The sequence below is a fragment of the Colius striatus genome, chromosome 1 (assembly GCF_028858725.1).
Source record: "Colius striatus isolate bColStr4 chromosome 1, bColStr4.1.hap1, whole genome shotgun sequence".
NCBI lineage: Eukaryota > Metazoa > Chordata > Aves > Coliiformes > Coliidae > Colius > Colius striatus.
In genome coordinates this window covers 169193423-169209582 of record NC_084759.1, presented here as the reverse complement: position 1 = coordinate 169209582, position 16160 = coordinate 169193423, and the positions used below count along the sequence as shown (strand labels likewise).

At 38.5% G+C, this 16160-nt stretch overlaps 1 protein-coding gene across 1 annotated transcript; it reads right to left on the bottom strand.

Annotated features, from left to right (window-relative positions):
- Positions 1 to 304: 304 nt before the first annotated feature.
- TSPAN8 (tetraspanin 8) lies at positions 305 to 15661 on the bottom strand. The gene is made up of 8 exons (XM_010195151.2): positions 15602 to 15661; positions 9931 to 9993; positions 7120 to 7248; positions 6438 to 6512; positions 6245 to 6352; positions 4428 to 4577; positions 2934 to 3017; positions 305 to 358 (listed from the first exon to the last, which is right to left on the bottom strand). The coding sequence occupies exons 1-8, from the start codon at positions 15659 to 15661 to the stop codon at positions 305 to 307; spliced, it is 723 nt and encodes a 240-aa protein (XP_010193453.2).
- Between the last annotated feature and the right edge of the window lie 499 nt (positions 15662 to 16160).

Sequence of the window (16160 nt, the reverse complement as noted above, 5' to 3'; positions counted from 1 at the left end):
TACATGGTAAAGTCTGAATCTTAACATGACTTAAGTGCTGTCTTCAGACAAAATAAACTCCTCAGAAATGTAAACAAAGACATTTATTGCAAATAAAAATTCACATTCACATCATTAAATCAAATGAAGTATAAGGAGGTCATTTTGTAAATTGTGAAGCTTTTGTGTGCACAAGGGCTGCCGTTTTCATCAGAACAGCTGTCTGCGACATGCATATATTTATCTGAATGTGCCAAGTCAAATATCCTTCTATCTACAAAGGTTTTGATTTGGCTGGTGACATCGTTCTGACACTTCCACAGTTTCATTTTCTCTGGATCTGGCAGTAGAGGCCCATAGAAAACCCCAAACCAAGAATCTGGAAAACAAAGACATTTCTGGTATTACTTGGCAGTCCTGGAAATCCCAGGACACAACCAATACACAGTGGGAACATTCTGTTTGCAAATGTCTTGGATTTACATGCAGGCTAAATCTGCTATGCAGAAAATATTTTCCAATGTAATTCTTAAAGAACAAGACCATAGCCATCTTAATGAGACCAGTAGGTATCACAGGTAAGACTGTAGATCTGATGGAAAACTTTATTTTAGAAGATGAATTGCCCCTGTAGATGGGGAACACTGTAACTTTGGGGGTTTAAAATACATTCATTTATTGAAATGGACAAGTTGAAGAAATTCAGAAATGAGAAGCTGAAGAAATTCAGATCAAAAAAATCAATCTTTTATTTTCTAAGAAAGTTCAAGGAACTTTCTGATTTTGTCATGTTTTCTAAGGGTTGTCTCCCTTTGAAATCACTCTTCCACTCTTACTGTCTTTTATGTAAATATATGTGTATAGGCATACCTGTGTATTTGTATACAGGCACATATTTATACACATACCCCACCGTTTTGAGTGGCAAATGATCATGCAACAAATATTTTATATTCATCAGTAATAGATTTGTGCAGAAACACTGAGTCCACTAAAGAAGCTGTTGCCTGAAATATAGAACTTAGTAGAGTCTCCTTCCTTAGTGGAAATTACTGGGTGAAACTCTACAGCCTGTGACAGACAGTTGGTAAGATCAGAAAATCAGAAAGCTTCCTTATGGATTTAAAATTAACCAGTCTATGAAGGTGTTTCACAAAAGTAGAAAGTATCCAATTGACACTTATTAGGCCATAAACACCAGGGTGCTTCATTTATTTAAGGAAGAGACAGCAGAGGGAAAGCCCACAGAACACAAGGGTACAGCTAAGTCAAGGGGATGGATCCACAGCTGGAATAAGCCTGATATACCATTTCTGCATTTTCATTTGCAACAAAATGAGCCCAGGCCCTTCTTCTCAGTATTGTTTCTAGTACTTTCATCTCAGTAAGGCTGAAATCATTAACAGCCCACAAGGGGCAAAATGGAGCAGGTGGAGGAGGGAACCTCGGAGAAGAGTACTTTTCCTTGTACAGTTCTTTTTAACTAAGGTTTTCCAGAGCACAGATAGTTAAGCATGTGGCCTTTGATTTGTAATTACTTAAGATGTCAGAATGCTTTAATATCTTTGGAAAGGCTAAATGATTATCATGTGTAAATTGTCAGCTGACAATTAGTACCAGCTGGGGCTCATATTGTTTATTCATATTGTTTTCTAATCTTTTTATGACTGGGAGAGACAGACACTGCAGAAAATGCCAGCTGGAGAACAAGAAAGAATGGTGGCCAACAAACTAAAGGCTACAACTCATGTAAGTGCAGTAACTAGAGCAAGGTGACTTACAACTTACCTTCAGGATACAGATGCAATGTTATGCCATTTCATTTTTAAAAGCCTTTTCATATTGGTGTATTTTACCTATTTCCCCCCCAAAATCTACCTATAGGCGAGAGATCTGATTCCCCACATGTAGCATCTTAAGTAACATGAAGCCTGTGCTGTGTAAGAAGTTAGTGGCCTGTCCTTTCCCAGTGCTGCAGCTGTGTAACTTTTCCCTGCTTACTATTATTTTCCTGGAAAGATATTTTTGAGTTGGGGCTCTTGCCCATTCTTCTACCACGAGGAGCAATCCCCTGCCAATGAAGTTTTCACTTGAAATAACAGACTGAACTCTGCACAGCAATCTTTGTCATTTCTGCTTTTCCCTCAAACATGCACTGGTGGGGGCAGAGGGGAAGTGAAACCACAAAGGAACAATCACAAGCAAGAAAATGACCAAAGAAAGCAACATGATGAAATCTACTGTTTCTTTGTCATTTTCTTCTAATCAAAGGCTGTCATTCATCAAGTAGCTGACTGGATAAACTCACTGTTTTTCCTCCTCTCTTTGGATAAAATTTTGCATGTTATTCTTCAGTGTATGATGAAGCAATTAAAGAGCTCAGATACTCTGCTTTTTTTTTTTTTTACACACAGGAATATACGGAGCTGCACAGGTGTGCACTCGGGCACATTCACGCACCAGGTTGATGGCTAAATTATGCCTTGGAATGATAATTTTCTACCATGATTTCTCCATGATAAGAATATGTTGTTTAGGGGCAAAGTTTTCTTATGAGATGACTTTTTCCTCAATCAAATAATGGAATGAGGAGGAAAACATTGACTGTTCTGCCTCATGTCTCCCTGGTGCTGGGTATCCATACATCTCTCTTGTCCACATAGCTCACCATCGAGGCAGAGCTCGACTCCAGGATTGTCGAGTATTTGCATGAAAAGTCTCATGTGATAAACTTCTACAGGCAGCAGGGTGGTCTGATCCCACCTAAAGTCTGCAGCTCAGCAGCCATATACTGTTTATAGGAAATAACAGTAAGATTATAGCTAATCTGAGAAGTGGCTTTCCCTTGTGTATTCATTGAGCAAGCCACGTGTTTTAATCCTGTTCTCAGTATATTTCCAAATAGAACATATTGCTTGTGAACTACTAAATATTTTAATGGTGTATACTGGTACCTCTATAACAGCCAGTCCAAAGGCAATCCCCATAATTACAAGCAGATGATCTTCAATGTATTTGGAAATCACTTCTACACAAGGCTGAAAAATAAGACAAAATGTTTAATTATAAGTAGGGAATATTATCCTAAGGTCATCAGTAATGCATCTTCTAAAATAACTCCTCTCACACTCTTTCTCTTTCTATGTCAAAGAAGGGCTATAGGAATTTATTCAGGCTTGTTACTAACAAACACAAAGGACACAACTATACATGTCTTATGGTCTGAGAGAGTTATCTAATGTTTGGCTTCCCAAAGACAGAGGTGAATTTAGTAGCTGACCATAGGAGACAAATGAAGACATACAGCTGTAATGCCTAATATTTGCATGATTTTCTCTTGACAAGAAAAGAAGCATTTATTCTTACTTTCACTTGATAATCATCCACTGCTAGAAAAGAGCCAGTACAGCAATAATCAGATCTGAAAGAGAACTTTGTTTCCCCACTAATTTCATCTTTGAATTTGAGACTTTGAAGCTTATTATTAGAATCTGGCTCAACTAACAGTATTTCGATATAAAACCTAGTTTAAAAATTAATTTTATCAAGTGTTTGATGGTCTTGGGCTAGGGCTGGGAGGAAGAGAGTGATCCTATTTGAAATTCTATGCAGAGATCCTCTCCTTTTTAATAAATATATACATCTCTTCTTATAATTATTACGTGTTCTATAGGCATTGACAATACTCTTTGCAAACTCTTTGCAAACTGTAGGCAAAGCCAAGTACAGCTTAAACCCATAAAAGCTATTGTACTGTTCCAACACTATGACTGCCTTCCCCCCAAATATAGTTGTATTATTTCACCATATTTCCTCTCCCACAGTAAACACATGGGTCTTCTCCTTCTAATCCTTCTAAGAAAAACCTGACTCAGAACTGCACTGAATTTCAAATCTTTTGTTCTGGGATCACAAGAGTCTAATGTCTTTACTAGCATCTAACACCACCATGAAATCTGTGTGTTCATATGAGCGATATCTTGCACCTGCAGTAATTTCACTGATGGTTTCTCATGTGTCCTTTGAGGGTTTGCCTGAGGCCAAAAAAGATGTAAAAATGTGGCCAAAACCATCTCTTTGTATAGATCTTATTTCCAGATTGGATTCTGGCGTCTTTTATTTAAACCAGACTATTCCCTTGCTTTAAAACAGTGTTTGCTTCTGTGGGACTACACAGGGAGGAAATTAACGTTCAGGCAGGACACAGCTAAGGAGTTGTGCATTTAGAAAAGTGTACAATCAGAATGGACATTTTCCAAAATCTGCTTTGAGCTAAGTGCAGACTGGAGAACTTTGCACTACCTGCTTTATAAAATTTATCTATTTTGGGATAGTTTTCCACCTTTTTTTATATTTTTCTTTATATGCACGGAGTCCAAATTTCCATATCAGGACAAATGTTGAAACCTCTTTTTGGGAAGAAGAATGGAACGTTCTAATTTTCTTACCGTTTTATAAATGGATCTCCCTCCATGTGATATGCAGAGGTCATTTGATGCATCATTTTCTTCACAAGCACAGACTTGTTTGCCATTAATGAGAGTTTGAAAATTGTTTCCCCAGTCTTCATATCCATTCACCAAACCACAACAGCGGTTCTACAAGAAAGGAGGAAATGGAGAGATGAGGAAAAAAGTGGTGAATTGCAGATCAAGGCCAGTAGGCGAGGGAGTTGAGAGGAACAACGAAGGAGAAATCTCCTTTCATCTTTTCCTATGTGGAAATTGTCCCAAACTGATATGTCTCAAACACCCTTTGCATGACCATTCCAGTTATAAGAATGTAAGAGCATGAGTTAAAAAAACAAACCAAACCAAACCAAACAAACAACAACCCCAAAAGAAAATACCAGATTTTCAGTATATAGTACTCAAAAAATATTAGCACACTATAAAGCTAGTAACTGTCAGTGCCAGAATGGAACTAGAACATGGAATGATGCCAGATATAGTATTTTTTGAGAATCAAGTCTTCTTTCTGCAGATTATGCTTGCAGAAGGTAAGTAACAGCTTCAGTAACATTCATATTTCACACCTTTAAAAGACAGGCTGATAATGTAAAATTCAAACACTTAAAACTGAAATCTAGAAAAATAAGCACCTTGAATGATACTTAGCCCTTTAAATTAGAAACTGACCGAGGAGACCAGGGCTCCATTTGGGCTTTGTGAAACCTAAACCAGGTGCAGTTTCACTTCATGTTCCACTTTATTCAAGACACTAAAGCTCAGGGGTGCAGACTTGGGTTTGAGGTCCTTCCTTCTTTAAAAAGCAGCTGGAAATATTCACATAATTTTGTATGAAAGCAAAGGCCGTGGGACATAATAAAACAATCCTGTTCTATTTAAAAATTAATACAATAATTATGGGATTTTTCATTTTGCTCACCCTTCAATCATCTCCCCAGGGAGATGTTCATTATAGCAGAAGAAATAAGCTGGCTCAGAAGCAGAGTACAGCTGGAGGTAGAATGGGGAAGGAAAAGCGGAAGTAATATAAGCCACCCAAATTCCATTTCTTGCTGTCTTTTCTTTCACACAAGCAGCTTTTAGAAAGACAGGAATTCTTTAAGGCTACCCATCAAAGTCATCACTCATCAGAGCCAAAAAATCTAATGACAGCAGATGCTCTACCAATGTACAGACACAAGTACTACTGAGAGGGCCAAGGGTCTAAGGCCATCAGTGATATCAGTGAGATTCAAGGGTATTCTCTGTGTGACATCCAGGAGCAAACAGGCACCTTCTGATGTCCAGCAGGTGAGGAGAGCCAAAAGGGGTATAAGCACAGTGAAAACAAACCTCCCTTTTATCATGTTTTCTTCCCCCTTCTTACACAGTAAGGTATTGCATTTAATGACTTCATAGCAATAGAGTATTCCAAATAAATACTCCTGAATTTGTCCTGGGGTAATCTTGCCTGAAGAGTGCTGTATAGTTCTTAGTGGGGATACAGTGAAGAAGCAATGTCCCTTCAGAAGGGAAAGTTCTAACAAAGGACCAAGCAGCCTTCTCATGAAAAAGCATGTTGTGTGTCACTGTTGTTATAAACACTATTGCGCAAAGGAATCATCACAGTAAGCCTATGTCATATCAAGAGAGCAGAAGACCCTGATGTAGTGTTTTAACTTGCATTTAAGTCAGAGACTTTCTCATCCCCAGAGAATGAAATTCAAATCTGTGGCAGAGTAGCCATAAAATGAAGTACAAGTGCTAGAGATTGAACAAATAACAACAACCCCTGCCCCTTGTTACATTCTAATTACCGTTTCCTCAAACTTCTGGAAGTTCTCTCGAAACACTTGAGTTTCTTCTGCAGTTTCTTGCAATGCATTCACACTTTCAGCGAGAGTCCTGTTAAGTGATGTTTCAATCTGCAAGTCCAAATATCTTATTAGTTTTTCAGGGTAGAAACAAAACTCTGGAAGACATAAATGAAAATTCGGAATAACACCATACCTGAGATCTGAACACTGCTCCTAAAATGCCTCCTGTGATCTGAAGGATCACAATCAGCAGCAGTCCAATAAAAAACTAGGAAGAAATAAGAGAGGGAGAAACCTATATTACTTTTGACCAAGATGTTATCATTTCTTCTCAGTGAATGTTAAGCTGTCATGGGCTTAAATAACTGTTTAGGCAGAATGAAGTTCTAGTCAGAGCTGCTTCAGTTATTCCTTCTTTGATGATAAAAAAAGGGAATGCTTAAGAGACAGTGAGGTCAGCTGATGATTAAAACTAGGTGAACATCAGATTAATGTCATGATGTGCATGTGTAGGGTGAGAGGTGGAGGTAGGAGGACAGGGAAGATGTTCTAAAAGGGCCAGTAAAGGGAGCAACTGGGAATTTATGAAATTAAATGGGATAGGTAGTGGAGGAAGACTGGTGGAGGGAACTTCGGAGATGGCTGGATTAAAAAAAAGCTAGTGACATGCTCAGTGAAATCTGGATCCTGACTTCTTGTTGATAAGACCACTCATTATTTTTTCTGCACTAGAATTCAGAAGGAGTTCAGACACTAGGTAACACATTATCATAATCAATCATTTGGTTAAACAAAAAGACCCCCACCCTCATTTGATATTACTTGCAAATTATACTGTAGCCTGTTAAAGATAGACAAATATGTTTCTTTCATACCAACAACAGCATGCACCGGCTCTCCCTTATGGCACCACAGCACCCTAGGAACCCAAGGACCATAATGATGGAGCCCACGGCTATCAGCAGATCAACTCCTGCAAACAGGCTGCTGTCTATCTGCAACTCCTGAAAAGAGAGGGGAAAAAAATCTTTCAGCTACAAGAAGCTCCTCATAAAAACATATGCAACCTCCAAAACAAGATAATTACTTCATAACTGATAAATATACTGATTAGGATCCATGGAGAAATTCTGATCCATAAATAAACAAACCTCTAATGCTCCATTAGACATTTTGTTGGGAAGCTCAGTAGAACCTGGCTTTTCACAGCCTTTGTCCCTGCACAAGATGAAACCCAATTTTACAGAGTAAACACAGATCTCTTGTCTTTAAAGTGGCTTTCGATTAGTTTTCAGTTGATGAATCTTTGCTTTTTACTGGAAGTAGATGTATCTACTGGAAGTAAACTACCACAAAATCTCTCTTGCATTAATCACATGTTAAAATAACAAAACCTCCGTTTGTCATTAGACAGCCAGGAACTTATTCTGTGTCTGTTCCTGAGATAACACACCTCAGAGCGATGCTGGGTATATTAGAGAAATAATTAGATGTATTTTCCAAAACAGCTTTCTTTTCCATTGGGTTTTTTTTTAGGCATGATTTCTAATAATACCCTCAGAGATGAGGATTCTATTTTGATATGTGGGACATTCAATTAAACAGTTCATATACCTTGATTTTATTAAATATCATATTATTCAGTTCCCACAGGATCAACTAAGGACAAAAGCCAAAGTAGAGAAAAGGGTTCAAAGAATATTTTCCAGTGTGGCTGATGCCAAGTTTAACAAAAATGTCTGGAAGCTGTCATATTTTTCTTCTGATGGAAATGACAAAGGTATATAGACAAGTATAATTTGAAGAATGTGTTGTTCTTTCGCCTTCCAAATTGTACTGAACCTCATGTTATTTATTCTTAGAAAGCTCTATTCATCTACAGCCAAATCCTTATGATCTGCTCAATTATTGCTCAGGCAAAACATACATTTGTTCTGAATGGGAACTTTGCCTGCCTAGAAGCAAAAATGTGAGAAAAATGCTTTCAGTTTTGGTCTCAACTCTTTGTTCATAGTTTTTTGGGGAGTACTAAGTGTCACTCGAGGAAACCAGTTTGGGAAATACTTAAGTATGCTTTTCTGAATAGAAAATCTCTCAAAAATAAGAAAGGATAACAGTACTCATGGTTTTCCAAGATTCATTGTACCATCTGAGCCATCGTACTAGAGATGATCAACTATCAGGTATAGTAATTTTAGCTTCTTGTAAAATGTTGATTGAGGAGTGCAAGCTGTCCTTCTTCCGCAGCAGAGAACAGCAGAGCTCCTCACCATGACCTAATTTACCCCAAGGTACAACATTATCATGAGCTGAGTTCTGTTGCATCCATCCTCTGCCTGACATGAGATACCTGGGACCAGCTGAGGAGAACAGTATCATCAGACAAAAGGCAGGAAATACATAAAGCTTTCTTGTTACCTCCTTCATCTTTTTATTTCCAAATGGGAAATATTGACTTAAAAATAGTTTTCTTAACTGATGGACCGCAGTAGAGCAGTAGAGGAGTGACCTGAAGATTAGCAATTTAATCTATACTCAAGGCTCAAACTGAAAGCTAAAAAAATGCTTCCATGTCCCACTTGGCCACTTTTTTTCAATTCTATAGACAGAAAGCCTTTTTGAAAACAGAAGTATGGAAATTAAATTTACAAAATTGTTCACATTTCTATGGTTCAAATTCACAGGAAGAAATACAACCCTTAAACCTTAGAGTTAGATTGTTCTTCCTGTTAGCATAAAAACCACCAAGGTACAAAGGCTGCACAGTTCCTTCCAGAGACGGATCTATGACCTGTGAAATCAGCTTTGCTCAAGGGTGACAGAAAGCATGCTGTGTGTGAGTCAGAGGCTAGTGCCACTGGAAGAACCCTTGGCAAAATGTTGGCAGGGCTCACAGGGCCAAAGGGCCTTTGCACCAACAAGACCAGCCTCTGCTGTATGTCTGCAAGATCAAAGACTCCTTAATTTTCCCTAGCTTTGCAGAAAAATAAAGTCATGAAGTCTAAAGTAATTTAATAATTCAGATAAAAACCAGAAAGGGAACTCAGAAACTTTCTTCTTCCCTCCAGAAAGGCTGATACGGCATTTTAATCCTAAGTAAAGGTTTTCAGGTCTCTAAAACTCATTTTATCTAAATATGAGGGGGAAAGAGTAAGATGTTTTTAAGGAGTCACTGAAAACATATTCTCAAAGTTGCAGTCACTGGGGAGATGATAATTGTATCACTGAAGATAGTGAGAACCATACAAATATTCCCTACAAACATATGAAAGTAACCCTAGGAATAGATAGGACTATACTATTCTAACGGGGAAAGACGTTGAAAAGCCTAGCCATGAGACTCCTTTGTCTAATACTGAAATCACTCAAAAAACCCCATTAATTTTCATCAGAGGACGGTGAGACAGATGTTTTCCAACAGGAATCAGTGTGCATCTGCAAGAACCTATATTAATAACACTAGAAGACACTTTTTGTAGTCACACATCTGTACTTATGTCAATCACTTTGCCTGACTACCTGCACCATCTTGTTTAATCTTAAACATCATAAAATGCATTATTTTTTCCCCACACAAGCCACCTAAGCAGAGACATAACAGATTTGTGGAAATGAAGATGAGAAATGAAAGTGTATGCAGTAGTTTCCTTGTTTTCTGTGGTTCTGCTATGACTGCATACACTTACCTCTTGAACATTTTTGCTGACACGTATCCATATAGAGACTCCTAAAATAACGGAACCACAGACCTGCAGGAGAAAATGATCGATATTTAGAAGGATCAACAATTTTAGATTAAGATGCAGCACCCAAATTGCACCAGATGCTGGACAAAATTCTGAAATAATTTGTTTGGCAAAATGAAAGAAGTATGAATTGTCGGAGCACAGAATATTGATTCATATCCAGGAAACTTCATAAGGGTAGTTAAATCTTCAGTTATGCACCAAATCCCTGATGTTTTTACCCCGGGGGATTTCACATTTCCTTGATGATTTATACATGTGGTTGGGAAGCACACAAAAATTGTCAGAGGAGAGGGGAATTGCTGTTCTGTGTATATAACATGACTGTAAAGAACTTTTTTTCTTGTATAATGGAAACACATGAGAATTGATAAGAAATATTTGTGCAAGTGTTGTTTCTAGAACTGTTTGGGACATACATCTAGAAACATATTCTCTATATGTGTCTATATGTTCTCTATATTCTCTATGGTAAAGCTATCAGGAAAAGTTGTAAATAAAGTCATTCCACTGTTTCTGTTGCAAAGATATCTGGCCATCTCAAATCCTATAAAATGTCTACAGTTTTTATTTTCATCACATTTCTAGACAAAACAAGCCTACTCAGTCATGCCCAAGTGAAAGTTAGACCAAGTTGTCTTGCTTTAAGATGTTGAAGCCAAGGCAGAAGAATCCCAGGTTCAGATATTTTCTCTAATCACTAGATGTGTGTTGTGCTCCTGTTTCATTGATCATTGAGATACTGTTCAACTATGTGCCAGCTACCCTATTCTTAACCTTGTCTGTAATGATTCTTACACAGAATTTATTAAGTGTTAGAGACAGGTAATTAAGAAGCTAATCAAGTGTAAGGATTGTGCCTACTGAGATGACTGGTAGGAAACAGAGATCACTGAGACCAGAGACTAGTCAGATTTAGAATTATCTTCCTATATGCTATTAATACTGAAGTCATAAATGGTCCTGAAATGTTATTATGAGCTTCCCATGAAAACTGGGACTATTCCTAACCTTTTGAAATCAAAAAGCTATTTTTATAAGTTTTGGATAATTTTTCTTTAAAAATACTTTCCCTCCAAAAGGTTTCATATAATATTCAGCATCAAAGACAGTAATGACTTGAGCAGATTATTTAATATGGAACAGAGCCAGCACTCAGACATGAGTACCACACATTTTCCTGCTCTAAGTAAAGCTCCTATAAGTACATTTTGAAACATGAAAAGGAAAGTTGTACAATTGATGACAGCTATATCATGTTATCAAATTTAAGTAGAACTCCCCACTGAAACCTCTGAATCCCACTGAATTTGAGGTCAGCAGCAAGGACAATTGGATTGAGTGCACCCTCAGCAAGTTTGCTGATGACATGAAGCCATGTGGTGCAGTCAATATGCCAGAGGGAAGAAATTGCCATCAAAGGGGACCCTGACAGGCTTGAGAGGTGGTCCTGTGCAAAGCTCATGAAGTTCAATAAGGCCACATGCCCAATCCTGCATATGTGTTGAGGCAATTCCAAGCACAAATACAGGCTGGGCAAATTAGGCAAGAGCAGCCCTACAGAGCAGCCCCACAAGCAGCCCTACTGGGCAAAAACAGTCTTACAGAGGATTTGGGGGTGCTGGTGGATTAAAAGCTGAATATGAGCTATCAACGTGCAGTTGCAGCTCAGAAAGCCGACTGTATTCTGGGCTGCATCAAAAAGAACATCGCCAGTAAGTCAAGGGAGATGATTGTCCCCCTCTATTCCACTCTCGTGTGATGCCACCTGCAGTACTGCGTTCAGCTCTGAGGCCCCCAATTTAAGAAGGATATGAATCTGTTTGAGCGAGTCCAGAGGAGGGCCGTGAAGACAATTAGAAGGCTCCTCTCCTATGAAGACAGACTGAGAGAGTTGGGGATGTTCAGGCTGGAGAAGTCTCCAGGGAGAATTTAGAGCAGATTTCCAGGACCTAAAGGAGGTCTACGAGAAAGCTAGTTGGCAACTTTTCACAAGAGTCTGTAGTGACAGCACAAGGGGTAATGTCTTTCAACTGGTAGATTTAGATTAGATGTAAGGAAGAAGTTCTTCCCTGTGAAAGCAGTGAGGCACTGAAACAGGTTGCCCAGAGAGGTTGTGGCTGCCCCATCTCTGAAAGTGTTGAAGGCCAGGTTGGATGGGCCTTTGGGCAACCTGGTTCAGTGGAAGGTGTCCCTGCTCATGGCAGAGGACTTGGAACTAGTAGATCTTTAAGGTCCCTTCTAACCCAAACCATTTTATGATTCTATGATTCTATAACTATATTTGGGTCTTATCCAGCAACACTATGTGAGCCATGTGGCTTTGCACCAGACAACATGAGCTTGCTGACATGAAAATTTCCACTGAAGCAGCTGTTGCTATGAATCCAAACACATATTTGTTACATAGGCAATCCCATAAAAATACAGCACAGTAGTAGAGATGAATACAGCCGAACGCACAGGAACTTACCAATCAGATAAGAATGCTACAAACGTTTATTTTATTTTACTTATTTTAGTAAGATGTGCATATATATGTTTAGGCTGATAAACCTGCTTCATTTCAGTAAAATATTAATGTTTTGGTTTTGTTTATTTTCATATATACAAACTGTACAAAAACACACAAAGAAAACATTTAAGTAATAAATCTAAATGGTCTGTTCCCAAAGAATCCTAGTCAAACGTTTTGTTTGCTTGAATACACCATCATAATTATTAAATCTTCTTAAAGTTTTGACTAAAGAAATTTTCATTTCAGGAAATTTCATTTGTAATAAAACAACATTTTTCCAGTTGAAAAGATCTTCTTTGAAAAGCTCCTTATCCATTTTCCTAGAACTAGATGTCATAGTTTTGCCCTAACCTTTGATCAAGAAACAGTGACATCATCGTCATCTCATAAACTGACCAGAAATAGGACTTTTGTCCCTCAAACTTAATCTTTTCCTTCTCAAGTCCTTTAGTCTTGGTGTGATGAAGAAATATGGCCTAGTTAAATTAATATCACTTCAGATGAACCTGCCATAGCTGGACTGGCAAAATATCAAGACTTCACTTCTCAGACATGGGAGTACCAAACCTATGGGGAATTCCCTCTACTGGCTCACACTATTTGAGCAATCACTTTAAGAGAAGCTTTCTACAAGGTTGCTCCAGTTCAGGAAAATATTTGACTGGAATACCTCCCAAAATGAACAGTGCTAGGAAGATCATACAAAGAATGCGATCTATGGCTTAGCATATCCATTAAGTTTGTGTTGCTGCTTACAGAGATGTTCAGGTGTAAGGTATGGGGAAGGACTCACTTTGGTTACAGATGGGACTGCAAGTCTGATATCAACAACTGATCAAAAATTGCCCTGCCACTAATCACGTTGCCTCAAACCAGGACCAGAAATCAATATTTAGTGCAAAATATTAGCAGTTCTACAATTTTGCATAATATGGAGGATCAGAAGCTAATAGAATCACGGTAGTAGGTGAGACTAGATATCCTGCAAACTGGAGAAGGGAAATAGAAAATATTTGACCTATGTGTCAGGTTTAATGCACAAAACTGACTTAAGCAGTTACTTAAGGGCTATTAAAAGCTCCATATAGGCACGCAGCTCTAAAGCAAAGGTGTTCAAAAGTGCATGTTTAGCTTACTTTCACCAAAATGCAAGGATGAAAAACTCTGTGGACACACCAGAGCCCAGCATCAGGAAGCACACATCATACAGTAAAGACAGAAATTTGTAGAGATATCTTAGACAATTCCAGGGCTTGCACACTTAGTGCTATGCTTTAAGGACTGCCTAGAAAAAAGCATCAGAAGGCTGGAAAACCTGTTCCTGAGTTCCCTAAGAAGGGACACTCCCAGAGAGATTGCAAAGGACTTAAAAGGACACCAGGTAAATATGCAACCGTTCTTCTTATCTAGTTAAAGTCACCTTCATTCCTTACAACGAGTTTAATTTTCCACTTGCCAACTACCTTGTTCACCAGGGACAGCAGCTGTAGGATCAGTGGCTGTAAAGACATCACTGTTTCCTACACTTTGCTACAGCATTTAGAGACCGGAATGTGAATCAAAGAATTCAGCTTCATTGTACTCCATCCACCTATATTCCTGTTTGCACCATGTCTGTTCCTCTCTATCTTGATAGCGCTAAACCCCCTCCTTTAAAATATGTAACTATAGCTGCATTCCTGTCCTCCTCTGTTCCATCCAAGCAGTCATATGCACAACAAATGTTGTCAGCATGTTCTTCCCCAGAATAGGGTACAGATTTTTCTATCTTTGCCATAAAGATAGTTTTGGGAAGTTTGCTGCATGCCTGCTTGTTTCCTGGGCTCCCAAGGCTCCCCCAGGATTGCAGGCTGTGTTTTTTCCGAGGAAACCCATGCTGGTATTGGAGGCTTAGGCGTGGGACATTATTCATGTGTTCATTCCAGAAGTAATTTGGACCTTTTCTAATTTCTGAGACACGCCTATGTTTTAGCTTACAGTAAATACAGATTAATCTGAACAGGAAAAACTTCCCAACGGGCAGGAATTCCAAGTCAGAAACTTATGGATTCTTTTAAGTACCATTGCAGAAAAACTTCAGTACAGATGTCAAATATCTTCAATCTGCTTGAATGGAGGTGGAGGAAGAAGAAAGGGGAGGCAGTCCAAACCATCCCTGACGTGTTAGGAATTTCTATGTGAGGTCCATAAAGAATCAAGGTATTTTGCTAATTCTTCTAATTTTGGCTAGCCACAAACTTTCCAAAGCTAGTTTGTGGTCTCTTTTGAATTTCATCACCTTTTCACTTGAAAAAAAAAAAAAATTCCCTTGAGGCAAAGCCCATAATGTGGCTAGCAGTTCTGCTTCTGGTTTCAGTGAACCTCTGGTGAACCCAACAAAACTCTGTCGGGACAACTGACAGTGAGGCTGAGCCATGAGAGAAATGTTCTTTAACTCAAATAATTCCAGAACTTTCAGGACCTGAAACTCTTGCAAACTAACTGAGATGTGATAAATAGACAAACACAGTTCAAACAACACCCAGAAAACTGCCTGCTACTATGTGCTGTATCTGCTTTGATAAAGCTATTGGCAGTACTGCCAGCTCATACCATTTTACAGTCATTTACTGCCCACCATCAGAAACTCATTATGATGCTGAACATAAAGCAAAGAACACAGAAAAGGATATTAAAACCATTTCTCAATTAGGAGGCTAAAAATACAAGTGAATTTGTGTTACAACTACATTTTCAGGATTATGCCATTTGGATGCAAGCAGCAGACAATAAAAGCAAGAGAACTACAAAATTTAAGTAGAGATTCTGTTATCTTCTGACTGAAATGAGTGATGTCCCTTGGCATGAGGGGCACAATACAGTCAGAAAGACAGATTCATGGCTGGTCTATATTTGAATGTGGAGGGAAAGCTATTTTGAAGGAAAAAAACAAAGGGAAGGGCAAAAGTTAAACATATTCTCCCCTCCCTGATTTAGAATCATACTCTGGTTCCACTTATGCTCTATTTTCTTCTCAGTTCCTTCAACTACAGAATCTGGATAATGTTGAACACATTTTATGCATCACTAATAACAATTTAAACACCAACTTACCCAAAATAGGAAGTTGAAGAAGAACATGGAATACTTCAAGCAGCCACTTACACCTGCCATTTTCAACAAGCTGAGACAAAAACAAGCACTGCAGAAGAAGGTTTCCTAAAGTTGTTCCTGTGTTTCCAGAAAAAAACTTTCAAACCACGTCAAATACACCGTGCTATGCTACTCAAAGCAAAAATTATGACTGAGGCATCGACAATTACCTAAATAGTTCCTATACCACAGGTAAATATTAACCAGAGAATTGAGGAAGCACTACCAGGTGTTATCACTGAGTCTCCAGACTTGTATTGCTTCCCTGTGATATGTACTTTTCTGTGATCCCATTAGTCTCGTCCTACGTCTCAAAAGTAAATAGATCATGTAGCAAAAGTCATAGTTCCATTAGAAAGGGAACTGAGCATAAAAACCTTTCAAAGATCTGTTTTTAAGAAGTGGAAATGATTACATTGCTTAATGCTTTTCAGTTACAGGATTTACTCTTTCATTGCCCACTGATCATTGCCAACATTCATTCAGTTGTATTCACCTCCCTACTCCAGACTTCCAACCA